The sequence below is a fragment of the Lethenteron reissneri genome, chromosome 25, assembly GCF_015708825.2.
Source record: "Lethenteron reissneri isolate LAM-NWPU_2019-01 chromosome 25, ASM1570882v1, whole genome shotgun sequence".
Taxonomy (NCBI): Eukaryota; Metazoa; Chordata; class Hyperoartia; order Petromyzontiformes; family Petromyzontidae; genus Lethenteron; species Lethenteron reissneri.
The window spans coordinates 6,709,061-6,731,648 of record NC_083803.1 but is presented as its reverse complement, the minus strand read 5'-3'; the positions used below and the strand labels follow the sequence as shown (position 1 = coordinate 6,731,648).

Genomic DNA, 22,588 nt, shown 5'->3' with positions numbered 1-22,588 from the left:
CATGTTAATTGTAAGATAAATACTGATACGAGAATACCAAGATTTCCAGCTTCGTGTTAGGCACTGGTTCAAAGGAAGCAGCGCCGACTGCATAAAGGACCTTAAGTGATTATATTGTATCACATAAAGAACACGGCTTAACCAAGGTACAGTACATTTTATTGGTTTAACCCCTGGTGCATTACTGTAATAATTTTTTTGGTGAATGCGATTTTAAGAGTACTGTAATGTATTTTAATGTTACACGTTATTTCATAGCAGTCATATACAAATGTTAATTGAGCAAGACATCACTCCAACTTGAAATCACTTTTGACATAGACTAGACATAGCAGTCCACTCGTGGTATGATGCATGAGGATACCATTGAGGGACAATTCACATTTCCCCAAAGTTATTTTATGTCAACTTCCACATCACATCTTACGGCCTGCACGACCAATCTGTTGGGGTTTTTCGCGTTATTTGTTGCCTTTCTTCTGTACGCATGCATCAGTTGATGTTGTCGTTCTTCTGAGTTCATGCGCCACAGATCACCCTTGCAAACTAGCCGGGTAACTGGCTAAATAGGACTTCCCGTGTTACAAATACACGTTGATTGATTTTCCACATGAGCATTACATCTGCATAGTCCCAAACAGATACCGCATTCTCTATATTACGATACACACATAATTTCCCTCCAGTGTCTTAAAGCAACAACTGGCGTCTTACAATTTGTAAGGTGTATGTGACCGTATTAGTCAGAATAAGAATATTTATACTGGAGGGATTTGATGAGCTATAAAGCTATTTTTCACAGATGTCCAGTTAGGGACGTTACGACAAACAATACTAAACACGATAGGAGTGCAAATTATAGGAAATGTAAACAAATTGCTTCAAAAATGTATACAAATAAATGTAACTTTTTTATCTTATCAGGTAAGGCCCACTAAGCTCTGAGTTTATTTTTCAGAAGGAATCTGGTCACAAAGCGGCTTATGTGAAAATGTATAGCAGCAAAATAATCTAAACAATCTAAATGCATGTTTCTAAATGTGAAGGCAAAACCGGAGGATCCAGAGAAACAAAAATCCACGTGACCACGGGGTGAGAGGCACGCAGACGTCAGCGTCGCGATCCAAGTCCCGATTTCCTGCATACCAGACGACGAAAATAACATCACACCACCGTGGCGCACCTTAAATAAAATATACTAGCTGTACCCTGCGTAACAAACGCCGATCTAGCAGATCTTACTAAAACATTCACGCATTCGTTTTTTTACTCGTATTTTAATCAAACATTCCTCTAAAAACACAAAAAGCTTCAAATCAATACCAAAAACTCAATTTCTGCGTTCTTTTCCGACACGACACTAACTCAATCAAACGACCTGACTCTTGAGAGAGCAACATATACATTTGAAAGAGCCAGCCGAGTTGTTGCAGACACCCTTTATAGCCTTTCAGATGTATAGCTAAGTTTCATTGACAAGAGTACAACATCATGTGTTGGGGTCCCATCCCTTACAGCTTTAAAAGCCACCGCGAGCCGTGGGCGCACGCACGTGGCAGCTTGCCCACGTGGCCGTCACCCGGTGACGCCCTCGCATTCGCCGGACGTTCCGGGGGGGGTGGGGCGAAGGGGGGGGGGGGGCTCTGCGCGATGACGACACGACGCCGTGCGTAATGACGCATGCTCTCACCCACAACCCAATAAACCGATCGGTGACGTCACCACGCAACGCGCGGGGCTGTTGCGCGATGACGTCACGCCGCTGTCTCCACTCGTGGCCGCGTACAGTAAACGGAGGCGGCGGCGGTGGCAGCGGCAGCAGCAGCAGTGGTTACGGCTCTCCGCTCAATTATGAATTAACGGCGGCCCATTGTTTATCAGCGTCAGGTAATTAATTGCCGGTGCAGATTGAGATACTAGCAGCGATAATAACATTAGTGACAGCAGACGTGTGGGTACACGGGCCGCGGGGCTTGAGCGCGCCCGTGGCTCGACCCGGACGGACGCGGCACGAAGCGGGTCTCGGGAGCGGTGCGCACCGATATGGGGTAAGTGGGGGGCTGTCGTGGGGGGTCCGGGGAGACCCGATGGGAACTGGGGGTCGAGAGGGGAGCCCCCCTCGCACTCCACGGAAGGTATATGTTGCTCTCTCAAGAGCCAGGTCGTTTAATTGAGTTAGTGTCGTGTCGGAAAAGACCTTTTCGAGCGGAATCTTAAGAGCACCTCGGTGGGACATTGCCTTCCGTGGGCAACTCTGGGAACTTGTGTGTGGACCCAGGGTTACAGAGGGAACTGGAGCTTGGGAGCTAGGGGGCCCATAAAGAACCCACTTCACTCGGGGTCAACCAACGCCAATGCCCATTTGAGATGTTGCAGCCAGTGGTGCGTGTGAGCGAGTTGTACATTCTAAGTGAAGTCGTTGAGCAGTTGTGATTTATTGCTTACGCTGGACTTTGGGATTACTAGGCTTTGATTAGCTTTGGGTTGCAAGAGGAGAGTTTTGAGAACTTCTCTACGCAGACTTCACGTAGTTCGGACATTAAGTGCAGGTTCTCGCATTCATCATCACCCCCGCAGGATTCTCTACCTTATCACATTTGCCATTCAGCAGGTATGTGCAGCAGCAGTGCTCTGACCCCGATGACATCTGGGGAATGATTCTGGACTGACATGTGACGCATGGTATTGGAGAACTGCAAGCCGAGGTGGTTTGCAGAGCCGAAGGCAATTCTATTTCGCTTAACTTTTAAGAGCATTGACGTAAGCAGCTCCTCCGTCTGTCAATAAGGAAACGCAGAATTTTACGGTGTTAAATAAGGACATGACTAATGGACAAACACTCCGTTGTGGATCTTTGCTCTGCAATGCTGATCTGTTATCGAGCGCATGTGTTTGACTGGGAAAATGTTATTATTGTGTGTGCTACCAATGAGAAAAAAGCGAATGGTCGCCCAGTGATAGGTAAGCCTTCATAGATATGTGAATCCACGTGCCAGCTCTTGGGCATTGGAGATGTGCTCGTGTTTGCACAAACTGACCTATGTTTTGTATTTATTGTACACGTTTATGGTAAGCAGTTATGTAAATCTCACCTCCGATTAGGTGCCACGTATGTTGGATACATTCGGTGCCAACCTTGCTATATAAACTCAACCGCTCATAAGTTATATAATCCAATAATATATTTACTAAAAATGTATGTACACGTTTTAGTTACTCGGATAGAGTTGTGGCATTCAATATACGTGTGCAATGCAGACCTTGCGTATTAAGAAGATACTCTATTGAGTTGCCAACATTACTTTAAATACTGTATAGTACATAGATGTGCATTAGATAATAGGCTGGTCTGGAGGAAAGACGGAACACAAATATTTCGTCTCTTTAAATGTGCGTTTCAACTGCAATATTTGAGGGTGTGCAGGGCAGTGTTCATAAGGTAGTTTTGTGGAAAAAAATATACAACGGTTGATTATTCATATTCTGCGTGTATGCAAAGTTACACGAGTAACACCGACAAGAGGTATTTAGGTCAAATATAAAATCATATCCAAGTTATGCAGTGCATTGGCTATTAAAAGTTGGAAAATATTCGGTTACATTAAGTTTATTGATTTAGTATTTTTACTTTGAGGTGAACCATTCCCGTTAGTGCATTTTCTCTGTCATGTGCTGCTTGTCCAAACTGAAAATGTTACATCACCAACTCATATTTAGACATGACATCCAATAGGGGGAGGGTTACTTTCGCACAGAGTCTTAATTCATCTTCCATTAGTCAGATTTCAACACAACTTATGAGTAATGTGAAGTGCAACATCCAGCTGGTGAATGGATTAATTCCATCAATATGTTTGACTAGCTATCTATAATATTTAAATAGCATGTTAGTATTCCATGTTGACATGGAATAATAAAGTAGTGTTAATACTAAAGTAGTGTCTGTGCAGTCTTATTAAATTTATATCTTTTTCGAAATTATTTGTATTTATGTGCAAAGCAATTCCATGTAATAAATATAAGATAGTTTGTTTATGCACTGCTAAATATATTTTACCAATTGTAACCTGTTTCCATTAACATATGTACAGGTCTGAAGGCCTGTGGCTGGGACTGGTCATGGCCATGCTGTGGCCCACAGTTGCGAGCACTGAAGAGAGTCTGGAAGAATCATGGACAGACTTCTGGGTTTTTCGGCTCGTCATAAATATGGCTGGATATAGTACCATAATCCTACCTGGATATCTACTTATCCGTTACCTAAAGCACCGTAATTACCTGGAGACAGGTTTGTTATGCCTATTTATTTTTTACCTTCATTTGTTACAATATTGTTTTAAAATTAAGTTTTATTGTAGCATACTCATTTTGTTTTTCTTAAGTTTTCTGCAAACGTCATGTATATATAAAAAAAAAGTCTGGTGGCGTACCTATGAAAATAGTGAGATTCTTGCGACATTAAGCAAAACAGAGCTGCATACAGGAGCGTGGCGCGTGTGATCTTTGTGCAGGGCATGGCAAATGCTTTCCCTTGGTGCGCGCGTGCGTCTTTGGAAACGAGGACAAGACGGGCACTGTGGGGGAATCGGCCACGCTAGTGTCAGAGGCAGTCGAGAGCTCCACAGCCAAGCAGGCTGCCCGGCTCGTCATGTGCATCACTGGGCTGCAGGTGAGAAGTGCAGCCATGATGCAACTCAGTACTCGGCCATACATCTTCTCGAGGGGAAATTGGTTAATTTATGAAGACCAGCATAATAAGCATTGTGAACTTAATGTAGATGTACATTTCTGTATATTTCACAAACTGGATATGCCTCCGAAGCATTCGCTGTATGTGTAATAAAAATGAGTAAACGGGATCATTGTTCAACTGTAAATGGGTACTTTGAATTTTACTTTAAAATAGCACTCCATGGTCCTTGCATATGGAATTGGGTGTGTCCATGATTGTCCGGAAACACTGACACCAAAATGCACCCTGAAAGAATGAACAATTTTGGGATAAAAAAATCCAAGAAAACTCAAGCGTTATCACGTTTAGCATGAGCATACATTTTCTCTTGGAACACCTTAGCTGTAGCTTTGTCTACATTGGCTTTTTCTGTTGCGTGGTCTAAAATAGGTTGATGGTAATATAGTGTCTAACATTCAAGGTTGGCACTTTTAGGGTCCCAAAGATTACAGACTGGACTATTGTCTCCAACTCACATTACAGCTGCAATATTACAGCTTTAATATTAACTGCTACATATGGTGCGATAGAAGTGCAACATACATACATTTACAAAATAAAATCATGTGAAATATATTCCGATGTAACTTGAGTTTTTATCTTGCAAACAGCTTTGGTGCAGTATCGGTGAACATTTATTGTTAAGTAAAATCTTAACCTTTAAGGTTTTGCAAATGTGGAGCTTCCAAAGTAAATGCATTAGTAGCCTGCCGTTTTATAAACCACTTGCCCTTGGAACTTGGAAACAGCACTAATCTCCATTTCTTTTGTAAGCGAATTGAATGGTTTAATCTGTTAGTGCCACAACCATTGCACACTCGAGTGTAGCTATTCAGCTTTGATTTTTTTTAGAAAGATGTATGCTGTTTTCATCCAAGAAAACAAAATTGGCAACCTTAAGTGTTGCACTATTAATTTATTGCTGGATGAGGGCCTCCCCACGCTGTGCAGTCAGTGAGGGTTAATTGTCCATACTTCACCAATCTGGTCAGTGCCGGTTAAAGGTGGGGGGGGGAATACATAATGGGTTTTCCTGCACTGCCGTCGACTGCCCAAAATGCCTACAACTCTTTTATGCATCGTCACCCATGCAAGCAATACCCAGGCTTGAGCGCATGTTCATTGTCCGAGGTCTGGTCAGATCAAATGCATTCCGGTTGATCTGGTAAAAGGCATAGTCTATGTAGTCAATATTAATTTCTCTCACAAAGATATTAAGGCATTGAAGCTATATGTCATTTAACAACTATAACTTGCAAATTGAGAGCATAAACTTATGTTGATAACCTGCCACTCATCGAGTAAACTGGTAAAGCAGTACTGTAGAAAAATGTAACTTTGACAATCGCAATACTGCCCTCGAGCATGTCTCTTACCCACACCCAGTCCTAGGCACTTAAAATACTATTTTGTAAACTCCTGATGTCTGCATTTTCTTTCTGCATTGCTGCCCCCTTGCCTTTGAAGGTGTCGTACCTGACGTGGGGTGTGCTACAAGAGCGTGTCATGACGCGCGAGTATGGGAAGGGCGAGGAGGGCGGTGGTGAGACATTCCGTGACTCGCAGTTCATGGTCTTCATGAACCGCATCCTGGCGCTGGCCATTTCTGGCCTCTGCTGTGCAATGACCAAGCAGCCCCGGCATGGCGCTCCCATGTACAAGTACTCCTTCTGCTCCATGTCCAACATCCTCAGCAGCTGGTGCCAGTATGAGGCCCTCAAGTTCGTTAGCTTCCCCACACAAGTGCTGGCTAAGGCTTCAAAGGTAAAGTCAATTCTTCTAGCTAGAGATCACATCACCATCCATGAGCAGTCTAATGCTGGATGAAGGCCCCTCCCCAAGCTGTCACTACCTTTCACGATCCAGCATCTGCACATGAACTGATCTCATCACTCCATCTCGAGTGGTTCATGTCCTCTCAGACACAAGATATCATATAAGCATGCAGTAATCCAAACCAATGCAACTCAATTAATTAGTCAAATAACATTTATAGATTGAATTTTAGGTCGCTTTTTTCTTTCTGGCTCAAATAATAATCATGTTGCTTAAAGTAAATTATGCTAAACACCAAAATAGCTTTCAGCGTTTAACCCCCAAAGTTCCATCAATGCTTGCGGGAGACCAAGAGATTTTCATTAAATCCACATGTACACCTTGTGTCACGCTGTGTCACAGGTAATTCCTGTCATGCTGATGGGGAAGCTGGTGTCACACAAGACGTACGAGCATTGGGAGTACCTCACGGCTGGGCTCATCTCGGTGGGCGTCAGCATGTTCCTGCTCTCTTCCAACAGCGAAGAGAAGCACTCCTCAACAGTCACTACCTTCTCTGGCCTAGTCATCCTCGCTGGATACATCCTCTTCGACAGCTTCACATCTAACTGGCAAGATGCCCTCTTCAAGTATCGCATGTCTTCCGTGCAAATGATGTTTGGTGTCAATTTGTTCTCGTGCCTGCTGACGACGTGCTCTCTGCTCGAGCAAGGCGCCCTGCTTGAGGGGCTGTCGTTCATGTCGCGTCACTCCGACTTCGCTTTGCACGCGCTGCTGCTGTCCATGTGCTCGGCGAGTGGACAGCTCTTCATCTTCTACACCATCAATCACTTTGGAGCTGCCATATTCACACTCATCATGACTACACGGCAGGCCCTGGCCATTCTGCTTTCCTGCCTCATATACGGACACCACATGGGCCTGGTGGGTGTTTTCGGGGTGGGCGTAGTGTTTCTTGCACTATTCCTGCGGGTATATGCACGTGGACGCCGCAAGCGCAGTGCGGCCCGTCAGCCGCTGCCCGTCGTGCAACGAGTTTAGCTTTTCTGTTTTTTACGTGCAAGACATTAATTTGTTATTTTTTTACTGGTGTCATTTACTTTCATTTCCTCTCCCCCCACCTTTGGTGTCTGGTGAAAGGTTCCTATAAGTGTTGGGTAACAGTCCTGAGCTGAAACTTATTTACTCATTGCAGATTTTTTAAAAAGCAGCCTAGATGGATGGACATGGCTGCTTTGGAGCTGGCAGCACTGATTAAGTGGATATCCTGAGTTCCCTTATCTTGTGTACCCTTGCTTGAAGCTCCTCCTCCTGTCTTGTTTACCCAATTTACCCTTTTTGAAGGGTACCTCTGACAGCCAAGTGGCTGTTGGGAGGAACTACAGCAAGCTTTAACGGACAATGTTTATGGGCAGATGCTATGCTTTCCTACAGCCTTGCTGTAAAAAAATAGTCATAACGATGTCCTTTTCTTTGAGCTCTGAAAAATGTGCATTACAGAAACAATAATGCTGTAGTCACGGGTGTATAATTAACAGTTTAAAAATGCATTCGTTTGCCATGTTTCTCACATGTACATCCAGTCCAGGATTCGTTTTTATTCGACCATTTCCTGTTTTATAGTTAACATTTTTATTGCAAAATACTAAATTTGCAAAATAATGAGATTTAGCAAGTGCTGTAAAAAAAAAGACTTTGCTCTTAATGATACGGTTTGTTTGTACTCATTTACATTTCTTTGTACATCAGTGCCTCCTAGAATATTGTATTGCCGACTGTACATTGTCAGGTCCGGTTATAATTTAGAGCTAGGAAAAGCAGGCATTTAAAAACAATAACTGCGCACTTGCTCATTTTGTCCAATATGCAATATTTTTGGTACTGTTTTGCTGTGTTTGGAGTGGGTGATGGTGTGGATGTTTTATCAACGTGCTTTAACTTCCAGAGTGCTTTCGGTTCTTGTCGTGGGGAGTTGTATACATTTACTCTTCTATTTTAAAAAGAATACTAAGTAGGGAATGCATTGATATATTTTTAATCCCTACTGAATGTCAGTTGCTGCAAATTAATATGCACAAAATAAAACGTTGTACCAACAGAACTATTGGTGCGTAACAATGTGTGGTGGTGGTGCTGTTGTTAACATAACCATTTCTGCAGAAGTCGTACGTTTCCACAAAGAAACCAAAAACCCACAAACTGTAAAATGTGTATATCTACAATTGTATAATTAAAAGTGAATGCTTTGCACACAATATGTACAGTTTAACATTTTCAACTTGACTGGGTATTATTTTGTATAAACAACTGCAAATACAGCATAATTATCAGTGCATGTAAAATAAAGGCTAAACGGTAAACCATGTCTAATTGCACACATTTTCCACAATTTTTTTCTCTAAAATTACGAGCCAATGAGGTGGTTTGAGGCTATTTTGTCATTCTGAGTCTTTAAGTAAGTTATTAAGTCGTCTTTGCGATTTTTGTTTGTGCATGCACACCCAGTTTCCAGGGACCTGAATGTGGGACCTCTCGATTCCATCTTTGTCGTATGGGATGTGCCAGCTCCCTGTCGTTGTCTGCAAAACCGTATCGAAAGACGGCACCGTCTGCAAACACATTGCATAATTAGCAAGCTTCATCTAAACGTTCAATAGTTCAACAGAGTTGCATTTATATTGATTTTATTTTTGAATTTCTCTTGATTTTATATAAAGTTTAATAAGGGATTGAGAATGTGCTTCAAGTGGTTTACCTCATGTAATGGTCATATATTAAAGTACAAAGAAAGAACACAAATATTGAGCAATACATAAAATACTGCTATACAAAGAGAAGATGTGCACTATTATTAGAGAATGGCCAGAGTAGAAAGACACGAGTTAGAGACAAGGTCAATCATATTACTGGATCTTCTGTAATCCGTGGGTCATTTCCAGTATGAATATCTAAATGAAAAGCATTAATAGGTTACCAGGACTATAAAGCATGGTGTATGAAAGCATGTTATGTTGTATAAATTCTGTCCTGTGCTTTTTGTTCAACCTTAAACCGTGCCTAATACTAACATATACATTAAAGTTGGTTCATTTAGACAGCAGACATTTTAGACCTTGCGGTTGGAAAAATACAGCCACCAATGGAAGAGTTGGCCTAAACAAATAGGCCAAGTGCCAACTGCTCATGCAGTGACAGTTTTAGGTACCTTAAAAATGATTTGTCCCTTGGGGATGTAGGTCTCCAACACCAGCTGGTGTCCACGCTGCCACTTGCGGAAGAGGTGGCGCATAATGGGCTCCGTGAGGCGCGCGCAGTGGTCGCGTAGCAGGTCACGCGTCACGAACCAACAGTGGTTTCCGGAGTGCAGGCACGCGTAGAGCAGGAAAGGATCGTCCTTGGAACTGCAAGCGTCGTGTTGAACGGGTGGGGTGGATATGGAGAATTAAAGGCCTGCATAAAACTAAATGTGAATCACACTGTAGCTAATCAAATTGAATACCCAATTTCTCACGAGTTCAATTAATCAAAGCAAGCCTGCATAGCTGACGGTGATGTAGCACGTAGAGGAATTGCGTTGATTTACATGTTTTCCATGAAGAAGCAGTCTGCTTGCGTCCTCACGATATCCATGTGCTCACGAAGCCAAGAGTTAGAGTTTTTGAGCATGTGTCGCCGGCCCAGCACTAGCACCTGCTTCCCGTGTTCAGCCAGGTGAGACACCACATCCATGAGCTGCACGTCAGAAAAGCACCAGATTGGTAAAGATCAGTCATCCAGCCACTGACAACACCTCAACTCGGCATGTCATTGCCGATTTACCTTGGTTTCATTTCCCATTGTTAAGATAATGTTTGTGAGTAATTGGCACAGTTATTGCATGTTAAATATCATGTGGCATGATTTAGAAGAGTAGACCCACATGAGGATGCATTTACCTTAAATCCCAAATTGTGAAAATTATATTGTAAATGTAAAACGGTAAGACTTGTATACATCCCTGCAACAATTTTTACCAGCTCTATGTAAAACAGTACATCTAAATGGGCTTTAAAGAAAATAAAGCACTGCAGTTTTCAACTTATTCTCGTACAATTAGAAGATTAATATCAGATTATTGCTACACCTACGGCAAACACGTATAAAATATTACAGCAGCCAATAATAATTTAGAATAGAGCTTGTAATCCTTATGACAATGCAAGGCTTACGATCTGTGATTGAGCATATTTGCCACCGATGTAAGAGACGTTGAGGCTGTCCACCACCACGTCATAGGGACCGTTGCTGTCAATGTGCCGCTGAAAGCGCGCCAGCTCCTGGAAACGACAGTGGGAGCAGCGATTTTCATAATCTACATGTTAACCTCAACGTGCCATTTAATTTAATTTCACAACTAATACAGTAATGTTACAGAGTGGGCATTTATCTACAAGCCCCCTCTTGATTTAATCTATATATATAAAATCGTGCATGTCTGTCTGTCTGTCTGTGTATGTGTGTGTGGATTTCGGACCATACGCACTTTCATTGGACGGCGGTTGCCCCTGGCAACAGCTAACGACGCCTTCGCCGCTTTCATTGGACGGCGGTTGCCCCTGGCAACGAGTAGCAACTTTTCGCCGCGGGGTGGACGCCATTTTTAATAGCGCGGGGGGGGGGGGGACCGGCACCCGTACCCAGCGTTCGCCGGGTGGGAAAATCAGGCAAGGCGGGAGGCTCTGCACGGTGCTAGGCCTCGACACCCAACACGCCACTCTGAGGTAAATTCATACAAATTTCACGTCCTCTACAGAGTGGCGAGGGAGGCAGAGTGGCGAGGGAGGGAGAGTGGCGAGGGAGGGACTCAGCCTCAAAACGAGTAACTGGTGTGGCGTATCAACATCGCCACTGGGGAGACAAAGGCGGCCGGGCGTGGTGGATACAAGTCCCGGGCAAAGCCGGGTCATGACTATGTGTGTATGTGTTTATGTGTATGTCTGTGTGTCTGTATGTATGTGTGTATGTATGTGTCTGTATGTGTTTGTGTGTATGTATGTGTGTGTCTGTATGTATGTGTGTGTGTATTGTGTATGTGTTTGTGTGTATGTATGTGTGTGTTTGTATGTATGTGTATGTCTGTGTGTATGCATGTGTGTGTATGTGTGTGTCTGCAGCAAGCGCGTGTATGTGTACCTATGGACGTGTAGGGGGAACGGTAGTGTAGTGCTTAGCGTGCTGCCTGTGTCTGTGTGTCTGTGTGTGTGTGTCTGTGTGTGTGTGTCTGTCTGTGTGTCTGTGTGTGTGTGTCTGTGTGTGTGTCTGTGTGTGTGTCTGTGTGTGTGTGTCTGTCTGTGTGTCTGTGTGTGTGTGTCTGTGTGTGTGTGTCTGTCTGTGTGTCTGTGTGTGTGTGTCTGTGTGTATGTCTGTGTGTGTGCGCGTGTGTTGTGTAGGGGGAACGGTAGTGTAGTGCTTAGCGTGCTGCCTGTGTATGTGTGTCTGTGTGTCTGTGTGTGTGTCTGTCTGTGTGTCTGTGTGTGTGTGTCTGTGTGTGTGTATGTGTGTGTGCGCGTGTGTTGTGTAGGGGGAACGGTAGTGTAGTGGTTAGCGTGCTGCCTGTGTCTGTGTGTCTGTGTGTGTGTCTGTGTGTGTGTCTGTGTGTGTGTGTCTGTGTGTGTGTCTGTGTGTGTGTCTGTGTGTGTGTGTGTGGTGTGTGGGGAGCGGTAGTGTAGTGGTTAGCGTGCTGTCTGTGTCTGTGTGTGTTTGTCTGTGTGTGTGTCTGTGTGTGTGGCAAACAACCTCCTACCTCCTCGCGGTGCCGGACGGGCAACACTGTCGTGGGCAGTGCTGTGGGGGGAGGGCCAATGCCCATTGGCCTCTCCCCTCATGGCGTCTGTGACCACCACAGTGGCTAAACGGGGGCTCTGGACGGGTGTGAGGGGCTGGTAACCCCTCCACCTTCAATTCATTACCACTAAACCACGAATTAAACATAAACCTGTAACAAATAAGCTTGTGCCGGAGGCCCCGGGGGGTCAGGCTTTTATGACGTCTCCTGGCCAAACCCCATTTGGCGGAGCCAGGAGATTGAATTTTCACCCTCGGGGCTCCTCCAGAAACAACAAAAAACCATTGCGGATGGCCACGTGGAATGTTCGAACGCTCACTGCGGAGGAGAGGCTGCCACTCCTCTGTCGGGAGCTGGACCGGTACCGCCTGGATCTCTGTGGCATTCAGGAGGTCCGGTGGACCGGTTCTGGCTCCTGCCACCATGAGGGGTGGACAGTCCTCTACTCGGGGCAGGAGACTGCCAAACAACAGGGTGTGGCTCTTCTTCTGAACAAAAGAATGAAGGGGGCGTGGGAGCGTGGCGGTGAGGTGTGGGAAGCTGTAAGCCCCAGGATACTTTGGGCTCGCCTTCCCATCAACCAGAGGCGAGGAGTGGTGGTCGTGGTTACTTATGCCCCCACCGAAGACGAACATCCGTGGAGGGATGCAAGCAAAGCCGATGAGTCAGACGCTTTCTATGACCTCCTGTCACAGGTGCTGGCTAAAGTGGCCACTCGGGACAGAGTCATCTTGTTGGGTGACTTCAATGCCCGAGTTGGTCATGATGCTGACACCTGGTCTGGAGTGATTGGAAGGCATGGGCCAGATCAGCTCAATAATAACGGTAGGAGGCTGCTAGATTTTTGTGCAGCCCATGGGCTTGTAATTACCAACACGCTCTTCCGGCATCGGCGCATCCACACAACATCATGGATACATGCCGGGTCCAAGCAAGAACATCTGCTGGACTACATAGTGACGGACCAGCGGATGCGAACCCATGTCCTTGACACCAGGACCTACCGTGGAGCTGATCTGTCCTCTGACCATCGACTAGTCATCTGTAAGATGCGCCTGCCTTTCTTCCACTCCGGTGGTGGGTGTACACCCAGGATCCCATTCCAACCAAAAGTGGCCTGGTCTCAGTTAGCTGATGAAAGTTGCAAGCGAGAATTTCATCATCGCTTGCAGCTGGGGTTGGCATCGTCCCCCACTCCACCTGATGTCGAGGGTAAATGGGCGAGGTTTAGGACTGTGACTCATGCAGCTGCAATGGCTGCTTTGGGTACGCGGTCCAGACCTCCCCAGAAACCCTGGCTGACAGAGGAGGTGTTCAGGTTAATTGAGAAAAAGCGACAGGCCCACTCTCATCGCCTACAGCATCCCACGTCAGAGAATGAGGAGGTTTACCGCAGCCTTCGCTCGGAAGTTCGGAGAGCCGTAAGGCGTTGTAAGGATGGGTGGTGGTCGCGGGTTGCTGAGGAGATGGAGTCTGCCTCAGTGGCCCGTGATCACAAATCACTATTTAACTCCATCAAAAAAGTAACCTGCAGCGCCACACCTATTACCATCATTAGAGGAAAAAACGGTGATCCAATCTCCGACCCCCAGGAACAGGTTTGCAGATTTGCTGAGCATTTCTGTGAGGTCCTGGGGGAGGGAAATTCTCTCAGCCAGGAAAACATCATGGCACAAAGTGGGGATAACCCTGCTGAGGCTGCGGTGCCTCAAATATTGGAAGAGGTCACCCCCTGTGAGTGGCTGGCTGAGGTTCCAGCTGTTGAGGAAGTACTGAGGGCGATCCGGAGTCTGAGACCAGGGAAGGCACCGGGCAGAGATGATCTCCCAAGCGAAATGCTGAGGGAGGGTGGCGTTTGTGCACAGACTGCCCTATATGACATCATAACAACAGTCTGGACCACTGGACGGGTTCCGCAGGACTGGAAGGATGCCCTGGTGGTCCCCCTCTTTAAGAAGGGGGACCGCACAGACTGTAACAACTACAGGGGCATCTCACTCCTCAGTGTGCCGGGTAAGGTCCTGGCAAGGATTATTCAACATCGCCTTGCTAGGCACGCTGAGGAGGGGCTTGCGGAGCCCCAATGCGGTTTCAGGAAAGGGCGGTCCTGCACAGATGCCATATTTTCTGTCCGTCTGCTACAGCAGAGGTGTAGGGAATTCCAAAAAGACCTACATCTCTGCTTTATTGACCTGGTCAAGGCCTATGATACCATCAGTAGGACTGGACTCTGGGTTGTTCTTCGTGCTTTCGGAGTCCCTGACCCTCTGCTCACGATCATTAAGGACCTTCATGATGGTGAGCGGGCCCGGGTAAAACTACGTGGCCGGGAGTCGGAGCCTTTCCCTGTACACCTTGGGGTGCGACAGGGATGTCCTCTGGCTCCCACATTATTTAACATCTATTTTGACCGCGTAGTTCGTGAAGCCTTCAATAGCTGTACCGGGGGAATTTCCGTTTGGTACAGATATAATGGGAGGCTGATCGACGCCCGGGTGCGATCAAGGGATGGCTCCCTATTGGTCAACCACGTTATGTATGCCGATGATTTGGTAATAGCTGCTCATTCAGAAGAGGAGTTGGAGGCGCTGCTGCTGAGACTGGAGCGTGCCACTAAGAGGTGGGGCCTTACCATCAGCCCCACCAAAACCAAGCACCTGCCTGGGTATTTTGTACCATCGGACACTCCACCCCCACAACTCCCAATTGGTGATGGGGCAGTTGTGGAGAGAGTGGAGAGTTTCCCATACCTGGGCAGTGTGCTTATGACCGGCTCCAGTCTATCAGCAGAGGTCTCACTCCGAATCAGTCGAGCGGCAATATCTTTTCATCGGTTGCGTAACGCTGTGTGGAAGCTACCTGGTCTGTCGCTCCGCACGAAGCTTCAGGTCTTCTCGGCCACGGTCATTCCCTCCCTTCTCTACGCTTGCGAGACGTGGACCCCCCTGGTGGAGCATCTTCGCCGGTTGGAAACATTTAGGCTGGCCTGCCTACGATCCATCCTGGGTTTAACCAGGCTGGATTGTGTGAGGAGCTCACAAATCCTTGAAAGATCTGGGCAAAGTCCCATCAGTGAGCCCCTCCGGCAGGCAAGGCTGCGTTGGCTGGGTCATGTAGCCCGCATGCCCAGCCACCGCATGCCTAAACAGCTTTTGTTCGGCCGGATCGAGGGGGCTAGACGGGCGCGGCACGGGCTGGAGAAGAGATGGAGTGATGTGGTACAGGAGGACGTGGAGCTGAGTGGACTTGCCGATGACTGGTACCAGCGGTGTCAAGATCGGCCTCAGTGGAGGAGGCTCGTGAAGGACGCTACTGGGCAGTTGGAGGCAGTCGCCCTCCAACAACAACGGAGGGCGGAGGAGCGACGCTCACAACAACGAGCGGAGCGCCGGGTGGCTAAAGCACAGCAAGTTGGCACAGTAGGGGGCACAGGTGGTGCATCAGCCGGTCATCTCGGTCATCTCGGTCAGTCGACCAGTGGCACCTGGGTCTGCCCCGTGACCTCCTGCCAGCGGGCTTTCGACACTTCACGTGGCCTCAAGGTGCACTTGGCCTGGCACAAGCATCGTGGTGACGTCACCGCCACTTAGTGGCGAATGGCGGTTGTTGTGCGTGTGTGGTGTGTGGGGAGCGGTAGTGTAGTGGTTAGCGTGCTGTCTGTGTGTCTGTGTGTATGTGTCTGTGTGTGTGTGTCTGTGTGTGTGTGTCTGTGTGTGTGTGTCTGTGTGTGTGTCTGTGTGTGTGTCTGTGTGTGTGTTTGTGTGTGTGTCTGTGTCTGTGCGTGTGTGGTGTGTAGGGGGAACGGTAGTGTAGTGCTTAGCGTGCTGCCTGTGTGTGTGTCTGTGTGTGTGTGTCTGTGTGTGTGTGTCTGTGTGTGTGTCTGTGTGTGTGCGTGTGTGGGGAGCGGTAGTGTAGTGGTTAGCGTGCTGTCTGTGTGTCTGTGTGTCTGTTTGTGTCTGTCTGTGTGTGTCTGCGTGTGTCTGTGTGTGTGTCTGTGTGTGTGTCTGTGTGTGTGTCTGTGCGTCTGTGTGTGTGAGGAGCGGTGGGTGTAGTGGTTAACGCTACGCTGCGATACCAACCCGGCGAACCGAGTTCGATTCCCGCTCATGGCCACCACCGGTCAAGATTATTTGAACCTCCCATAGGTCGACTCAGCCTCAAACGAGTAACTGGTGTGGCGTATTAACATCGCCACTGGGGAGACAAAGGCGGCCGGCCGTGGTGGATACAAGTCCCGGGCGAAGCCGGGTAGTACAGCTAGTTAATTATTACAATTTGTAGTCAACATTCGATTCAAGAATATTATTTTGTTTTGCCATATATGTTGCACCGCAAATGGCCGCAGGGTTTACGTGAATCAACTACGACGTACACCATCTAGTCTGCATGCTGTATAATACATTTTTACGCACATGATTCTACGCATATATTGCATGACAGCAGTAGCAGCATCCTATCGCTCACTTGTGCCGGTGTGGAGCATGTGCGTTGCTCACAGCGGGTGTGGTCTTGCGGTAGATGTCATGCCCCTTGATGACGTCGTTCATGATGCATTCCTGCAACTCCTTGTACTCGCCCTCCGTCAGATGGATCGACTCCAGTTTCCCACCGCAACTTGGACAGTGTTCTGCCCTGGCAACAGCACACACAACACAGCAGCTCTACCCTAGCACACTCGCAAACTCTAGCACAAGGGTAGGCAACTTACATTACTGTGGGCCCGATACACCACCGCTACTTAATTTCATACTGCTTCAAAATGGCCCACAAACGATATTTAACCATCACTACATCTTGGTCGCACTGATCGGGTATTCGAGAGGGACATTTCAAATTGACATCTTTTTTAATTTAGCAAGCCCCGTATCTTCTGTCACTGCAATAGGCCTTTGAGTTATGTGTTAATGTGTAGCCCACCAAAGGAATTTGAAAGTCCGACTTGACCGTCACTGCAAAAGCAGCTGAGCACCACACTTCTTATGTTAGCACAGTACCAAGTGTAATCTCCAAAGATGTATGGTTTGTATGCATGCATGTTGAAATAACTAAATAATTATACTCATACACATCAATGTTATAAAAACCATGATTATAAAAAATAAAACATGTTTTACTTTCCTCAGGACTTTTTCAGGATACTCCTGCATTGGGAAATTTGGCCGATGCGAATGTTTGCTCAAGTGGAAGGAAACCCAAAGTACCCAAAGAAAGCTCATGCATAGGAGGGGAATAACACTCAAAACTCCACACAAATGGCATAGCTTCAGTCCAGACAGACTCAAAACGTTGAATGTATCAGATTCCTGGACGATCATTGCCTGGACACGCCCCAACCTAACACCTGTAACACCTGGTAAGCCCCCGTGGTCTCCCATTCATTCAATAATGGGGCTCAACATTACTAGCTTCTAAGATCTGATAAGAATGGGAAAATTTAGGTCGATTTGTTTTTATGGAAGACTTAAAACAACGAACTGTGGTAGGATGTGAATGTATCTTGCTTTCCATTTCTCCGTTTTAAAACTGAAAAACAAATAAAATGACATGTATTAATATTTTTATACATTCCATAACATGTTTTTTTGATAACTCAAAAGAATTAGGTGACATTACAGCATAAGCATTTCCTCTGTAAACTTTTACAAATGACATCCGGCAGAGGTGTTGCTCATCCAAAAATTCCAGAATTACAATTACGACATTCAAAGTACCCCTTAGGTGCCTGCTCATTATCGATAAACATGCAGTTAACCAATGTGCACAACGCAAGCCATGCTGTGTACCTTTCAAACCAGCCGCAAATACTCCTGGCCAGCTTCTCGGAGGGAAAGGTTTGACTGTGCCGTAGGTACTGCAGAATTCCCTCCAGTTTTTCCCGGTTGGTCTCGGCCAACTCTCCGCGCAGCTCAAAAAACGCCTGCAGCATCGAATCTTGTGGCAGGAGGTCCTTCTGCAGCATTTCTGCATAGAGCCGAAAAGCCAGCTCAACATCGCATCTGGCCAATGCCGCCTTTACAATGTCCGTGTAGTTCACCGCTGTAGGATGCAGGAGGCTGTTCATCTCCTCCAGCAAAGCCAAGCTTTCTCGCCAGCGCTCCGTCATGCACAGCCCGCGGATGGCGAAGGTATACGCCGTGTTCTCGAGGATGGAGTAACGATCACGCATGATCTTGTACACATCCAGAAACTCGGATTCGTTCTGGTTGGCCACGCACAAGCGCAGGTACGGTAGCAGCATGCCGTAGGAAACGTCACCACTCTCCAGTGCCACGAAGTTAAGCAGCGACTTGGCAATGTCCAGGTCTCCGCGAGTCTCGATTATTTTTTCAATTACTATGGACTCAAACCTGTGAAGTAACGCATAACATGTGGTGTTAGTCAACCTTGCATGGTGACCTTGTTTAAAGGAGGGACATTACAATCTCAGGATGGGGGGTGAGTGCATACAAGTGACTCTAAAGCAAACTTTCACAAATGTTAAAGGCAAAACAGGCTTCTCTCTAATCAACCCCGGTGTGACAGGGCCAGTGAAGAGTATACACTCACACACGCTGCGCTAAGGTGCAGTCAAAATATTTTAATGGAATATAAAAAAATGGAAAGTTAACCATATTGGTTATGCTATGGCTACACCGAACACAAATTAATGTCTCAGTGGGTTAACGGAAGCTGACTATTAACCCAGTGACTTGGATTCTCGTCCCGGCCACAACTAATGTCAGTGGTGATAAATCCTGGGCCTTTCTTCTTCACCAACTTTCACGATCATCATTTAAATAACCCTCTGCACCGACACATTTTGAAGGCTCTCATCAAGCAGTGAATTGACGAAGAGGTCCAAATTTTTAAGGGAGACAGGTTTCGTTGTGGTTGTACGATCTAAATTAGTCATCAACAAGTTAATGTGGAACGTCCACGACTAGCTCAGGTGAGCCAACAGTTGTGAGTGGTGCCATAGGTATTTGTTCGTTTGACTATGGGGCCGCCTTGACTTTTACTTTTCCCCCCGACTATTCATGTAAACACAGCAAAGTGACACTGCATCATATTACCGACTATAATCACCCAGAAATGTCTGTCCGTCCCGCGCGTGACGTCATTCCACATGAGGCCCACCCCCCGCGTGACGTCACTCCACATGCTGCACCCCTCCCTACATTAATAATCATGAGCGGGTGACGTCACTCCACATGCCGCACCCCTCCACAATAACCATTAGCGGGTGACGTCACTCCACATGGGACAACCCCCCCCCCCCCCTCATTAATAATCATGAGCTGAACAATTTTTCTAATGAATATTTCAGATTTACTGCAATATACACCCATCCTTGGACAGGCAAAAAGGCTAGTTACAGTACCTACTATAATCACCCAGGAATGTCCTTAACGCTCGTGACGTCACTCCACATTGAGCAGCTCTCCTCATTAATATTCATGAGCAGGTGACGTCCTCCAAATGGACACCCCCCCATTCTTATTACCTACTATGAGCCAAGAATGTATGTGTCCAACGCTCCTGACGTCACTCCACGTCGACCAGCCCCCCTCATTAATAATCATGAACAGGTTACGTCCACCACATGGACCCCCCCACCTCATTAATAAGCATTAACAAGTGACGTCATCCAAATGGACACCCCCCCCCTTCATTCATAATAATTAGCGGGTGACGTCACTCCACATGGGGGGGGGGGCGAGGCGCCTCCTCCCCCCTCCTCGGCGTCAACTCACAACCCTCACTACAAAGGCAGAACCCTCACGTCATCACGTGATCTCCCTAACGCTGTTGAGACATCAAAGTAAAAAGGACGTCATGATGAACATGGGATTATCACCTTTAAATTAAATATATCTGTGTCACCGCGCCCTTACAAATTGCACACAAATAGATGCAATGAATATCACGTAGCGGTCTGATTTTCACTTGCAAGTTTCAGATTTACTGCAATACACCCGGCAAAAGGCTAGTCCTGTATATTTGTTAACAGTACACAGAGAGCGTGTTTCAGTGTCTCTCTGGGCTTTGCTATCATGCTAAAAAATAACACATGGGGTGGCATGTCTGTATGCATTTTTGGCGAATTATTTAGTGTTTAGTTTTATTGGTAACATTTTTTGTAATAACAAAGAATACAATCCTGCCATCAGGGTCATGTCATGAACAATGTGGCTCATATGAAAAAAATCTCATGAAATAAGAAATGTCATAAATAAATTTTGAACTCTCACATCACCCCCGAGATAGAAAACCGACCTGAAAGGTGACTAACATAACGACTTCCAAGGTCCTTAAATTGCGTATCTGCACTTGCGACACGTGTATGCATCACCTGGAAAGTGCCCATCACATATCAATCAAACCAAGTATATGAACCCTAAAAGTTTGGATGAGCCAAATTAAGTGACACACCAAATGCCAAGACAGGAATAGCTGTTTGTTCAGTCATGGATGACCAGACCGTGACCATCATCCCCTACAACATGAAAACCCACTCCAATCACGTGGAGAAGAAGCACTGACAAATATCAACATTACCCGGCTCAGTATTTCTGACATCTTCGTGATGAACCCCCTGGCCCACCGAGTCCCTCATCAGCCCAGCAACATTCCCCAGGCAAGACCAACCTTGGGTTGTTGGCCTGTTTCTTCAGGGCTGCCCAATCCGCTGGGCTCAGAGGTTGGTCCGGTGCCTCTACCATAGACCTCTGGTATTGCTGATCATTCTTCGTCCACTGTTGCTCTTCCTGCTGCCGTTGCTGCTGATATTTCTGCTGCTGCTGCTCGCGTCCCCAAGGCCTCTGCGGCGAGACGTCGTTGGCATTGAACTGTCCCTTCTTCTCAGTGGGCCTCACCACGTTCGTGAAGAACGACTGCTTGGCTTTGCCTGCCCGCGGCGGGGTGCAATTGCCCCTGGCCGGCACCACGGAGCCCCACGTGGAGGTGACGGCGGCGGCGGCTGCGGCAGCCACGTGGCCGCCCGGACCTCGGGGCCACATCTGGCGTAGGGCACGGAGGGAGAGCCCCTGTGCGCGCCACGCCATGCCGTGGCGAGGAGAGACGGCGAGACGCAGCACGGAGAGACCCAGAGCCTCGGGGAATCGAACATTCACCCCGGTCAATCCACGGGACGGTAGGGGCCGGGCGGGTCCGATCGCCGCCACCGCCGCCAATGGAAACACGTGGCGGCCCTTTGCAGGGGGAGACCGACGGGTTTGGGCGATGGCGAGAGAAAAGTGGTTACTTTAAAGTGGGATTAATGAAGAGACGAGAGCTCGAATCCGAGTCGGTGCAGTGGCAGCGGCAACAGCGAACACGTGGTGGACCCGTGGGTGGCGCCGAGATGCATTGTGGGGCTCTTAAAGGGACGCGGGACGTTTATGGCTCTTAAAGGAACCCGTCACGTACGGGGTGGAGGAGGGGGGGTCTTAAAAGGATCAATGTTTATGGCCCTTATAAGCGTTCTACCTATTCTATTGGAGGCTCTCAACCGAAACAGTCCCTTCTCTGGTGCCCTGTAAGCAGCCCGGTGCTGTGTTGAGTTCTGAACGGATCTCTGCTCTGTTTAGACATTTGGAGGCGCTGTTGCACAAGCAACCAACTCAACAAGTTCTTCAAAAACACAAACCTGTCAACCCATACGGTGTACCCGTATTCTTGTACAGGGAAATTGAGTTTTCACGTCCATACGGCGTACAGCCGTTTCAATACGGGCAAAAAAAACGTGTTTCATCTATTTGTTTTGTGTTTCTCTGTTGTGATGGGGCTTTATAGGATGAACGTTGAGATCTATAAGGGCACGGGGTGACCAATAAGGTCTGAATTGGTCTGATAAAAAATAACCGGAATGAAAATACTGTTTCTGATCCTAAAGGAGTCTTACCCTAATTGGCGCTCTTAAGGAAAACCTAACCTGTTCTGCATGTTTCAATCAGTCCACGAGTTTTTAATGTTATGTAACCAGGAAATATTTCACAGAGATTTAAGACCTCCATTTCCAGGAGGATCCTACATTTGAATGTTTTGCCAATTCCATGACTGTTTGGCTTTATATAGGAGACCCAAGAACCCAAAGAAATCCCACACATCTGAGGGCATAACATTCAAAGCTTCGCACAATTCTTAGTTGTGTAACAATCAGCCACTCTCAATTGTCTCGATTCGTGATTATGTAAGCTGTCTCGTGACTGCCGCGTTTATATTAACAATTACATAGAATTATAATGAATAAAACATGTTGCACATGTATAATGCGA

The 22,588-nt window shown here is 46.8% G+C and overlaps 2 protein-coding genes across 4 annotated transcripts; one reads left to right on the top strand and one right to left on the bottom strand.

The window, feature by feature from the left end:
- Positions 1-1,761: 1,761 nt before the first annotated feature.
- Positions 1,762-8,609, top strand: SLC35B2 (solute carrier family 35 member B2). Of its 2 annotated transcripts, none has more exons than XM_061559097.1 (5): positions 1,762-2,048; positions 4,092-4,288; positions 4,512-4,669; positions 6,200-6,496; positions 6,911-8,609. In XM_061559097.1, exons 1-5 carry the CDS (start codon positions 2,044-2,046, stop codon positions 7,547-7,549), a joined length of 1,296 nt encoding a protein of 431 aa, XP_061415081.1. In that variant the 5' UTR covers positions 1,762-2,043; the 3' UTR covers positions 7,550-8,609. The 2 variants fall into 2 exon arrangements, with proteins under 2 accessions (XP_061415081.1, XP_061415082.1); XM_061559098.1 differs by having other exon boundaries at positions 1,772-1,887.
- Positions 8,092-21,689, bottom strand: PRORP (protein only RNase P catalytic subunit). Of its 2 annotated transcripts, XM_061559094.1 has the most exons (8): positions 20,961-21,689; positions 18,116-18,679; positions 17,808-17,855; positions 16,829-16,964; positions 10,717-10,824; positions 10,092-10,240; positions 9,714-9,909; positions 8,092-9,117 (listed from the first exon to the last, which is right to left on the bottom strand). In XM_061559094.1, the coding sequence occupies exons 1-8, from the start codon at positions 21,374-21,376 to the stop codon at positions 8,947-8,949; spliced, it is 1,788 nt and encodes a 595-aa protein (XP_061415078.1). In that variant the 5' UTR covers positions 21,377-21,689; the 3' UTR covers positions 8,092-8,946. The 2 variants fall into 2 exon arrangements, with proteins under 2 accessions (XP_061415078.1, XP_061415080.1); XM_061559096.1 differs by lacking the exon at positions 17,808-17,855.
- Positions 21,690-22,588: the final 899 nt, after the last annotated feature.

Excerpts from the sequence above, each read along its gene's own strand:
- SLC35B2 (XM_061559097.1), top strand. Across the intron at positions 4,289-4,511 it reads CCGTAATTACCTGGAGACAG|GGCATGGCAAATGCTTTCCC; the intron begins GTTTGTTATGCC and ends ATCTTTGTGCAG. Across the intron at positions 6,497-6,910 it reads TGCTGGCTAAGGCTTCAAAG|GTAATTCCTGTCATGCTGAT; the intron begins GTAAAGTCAATT and ends GCTGTGTCACAG.
- PRORP (XM_061559094.1), bottom strand. The coding sequence starts at position 21,376 with ATGGCGTGGCGCGCACAGGGGCTCTCCCTCCGTGCCCTACGCCAGATG. Across the intron at positions 18,680-20,960 it reads AAACAGGCCAACAACCCAAG|GTTTGAGTCCATAGTAATTG; the intron begins GTTGGTCTTGCC and ends GTTACTTCACAG. Across the intron at positions 9,910-10,091 it reads TGCTTCTTCATGGAAAACAT|TTCCAAGGACGATCCTTTCC; the intron begins GTAAATCAACGC and ends CGACGCTTGCAG.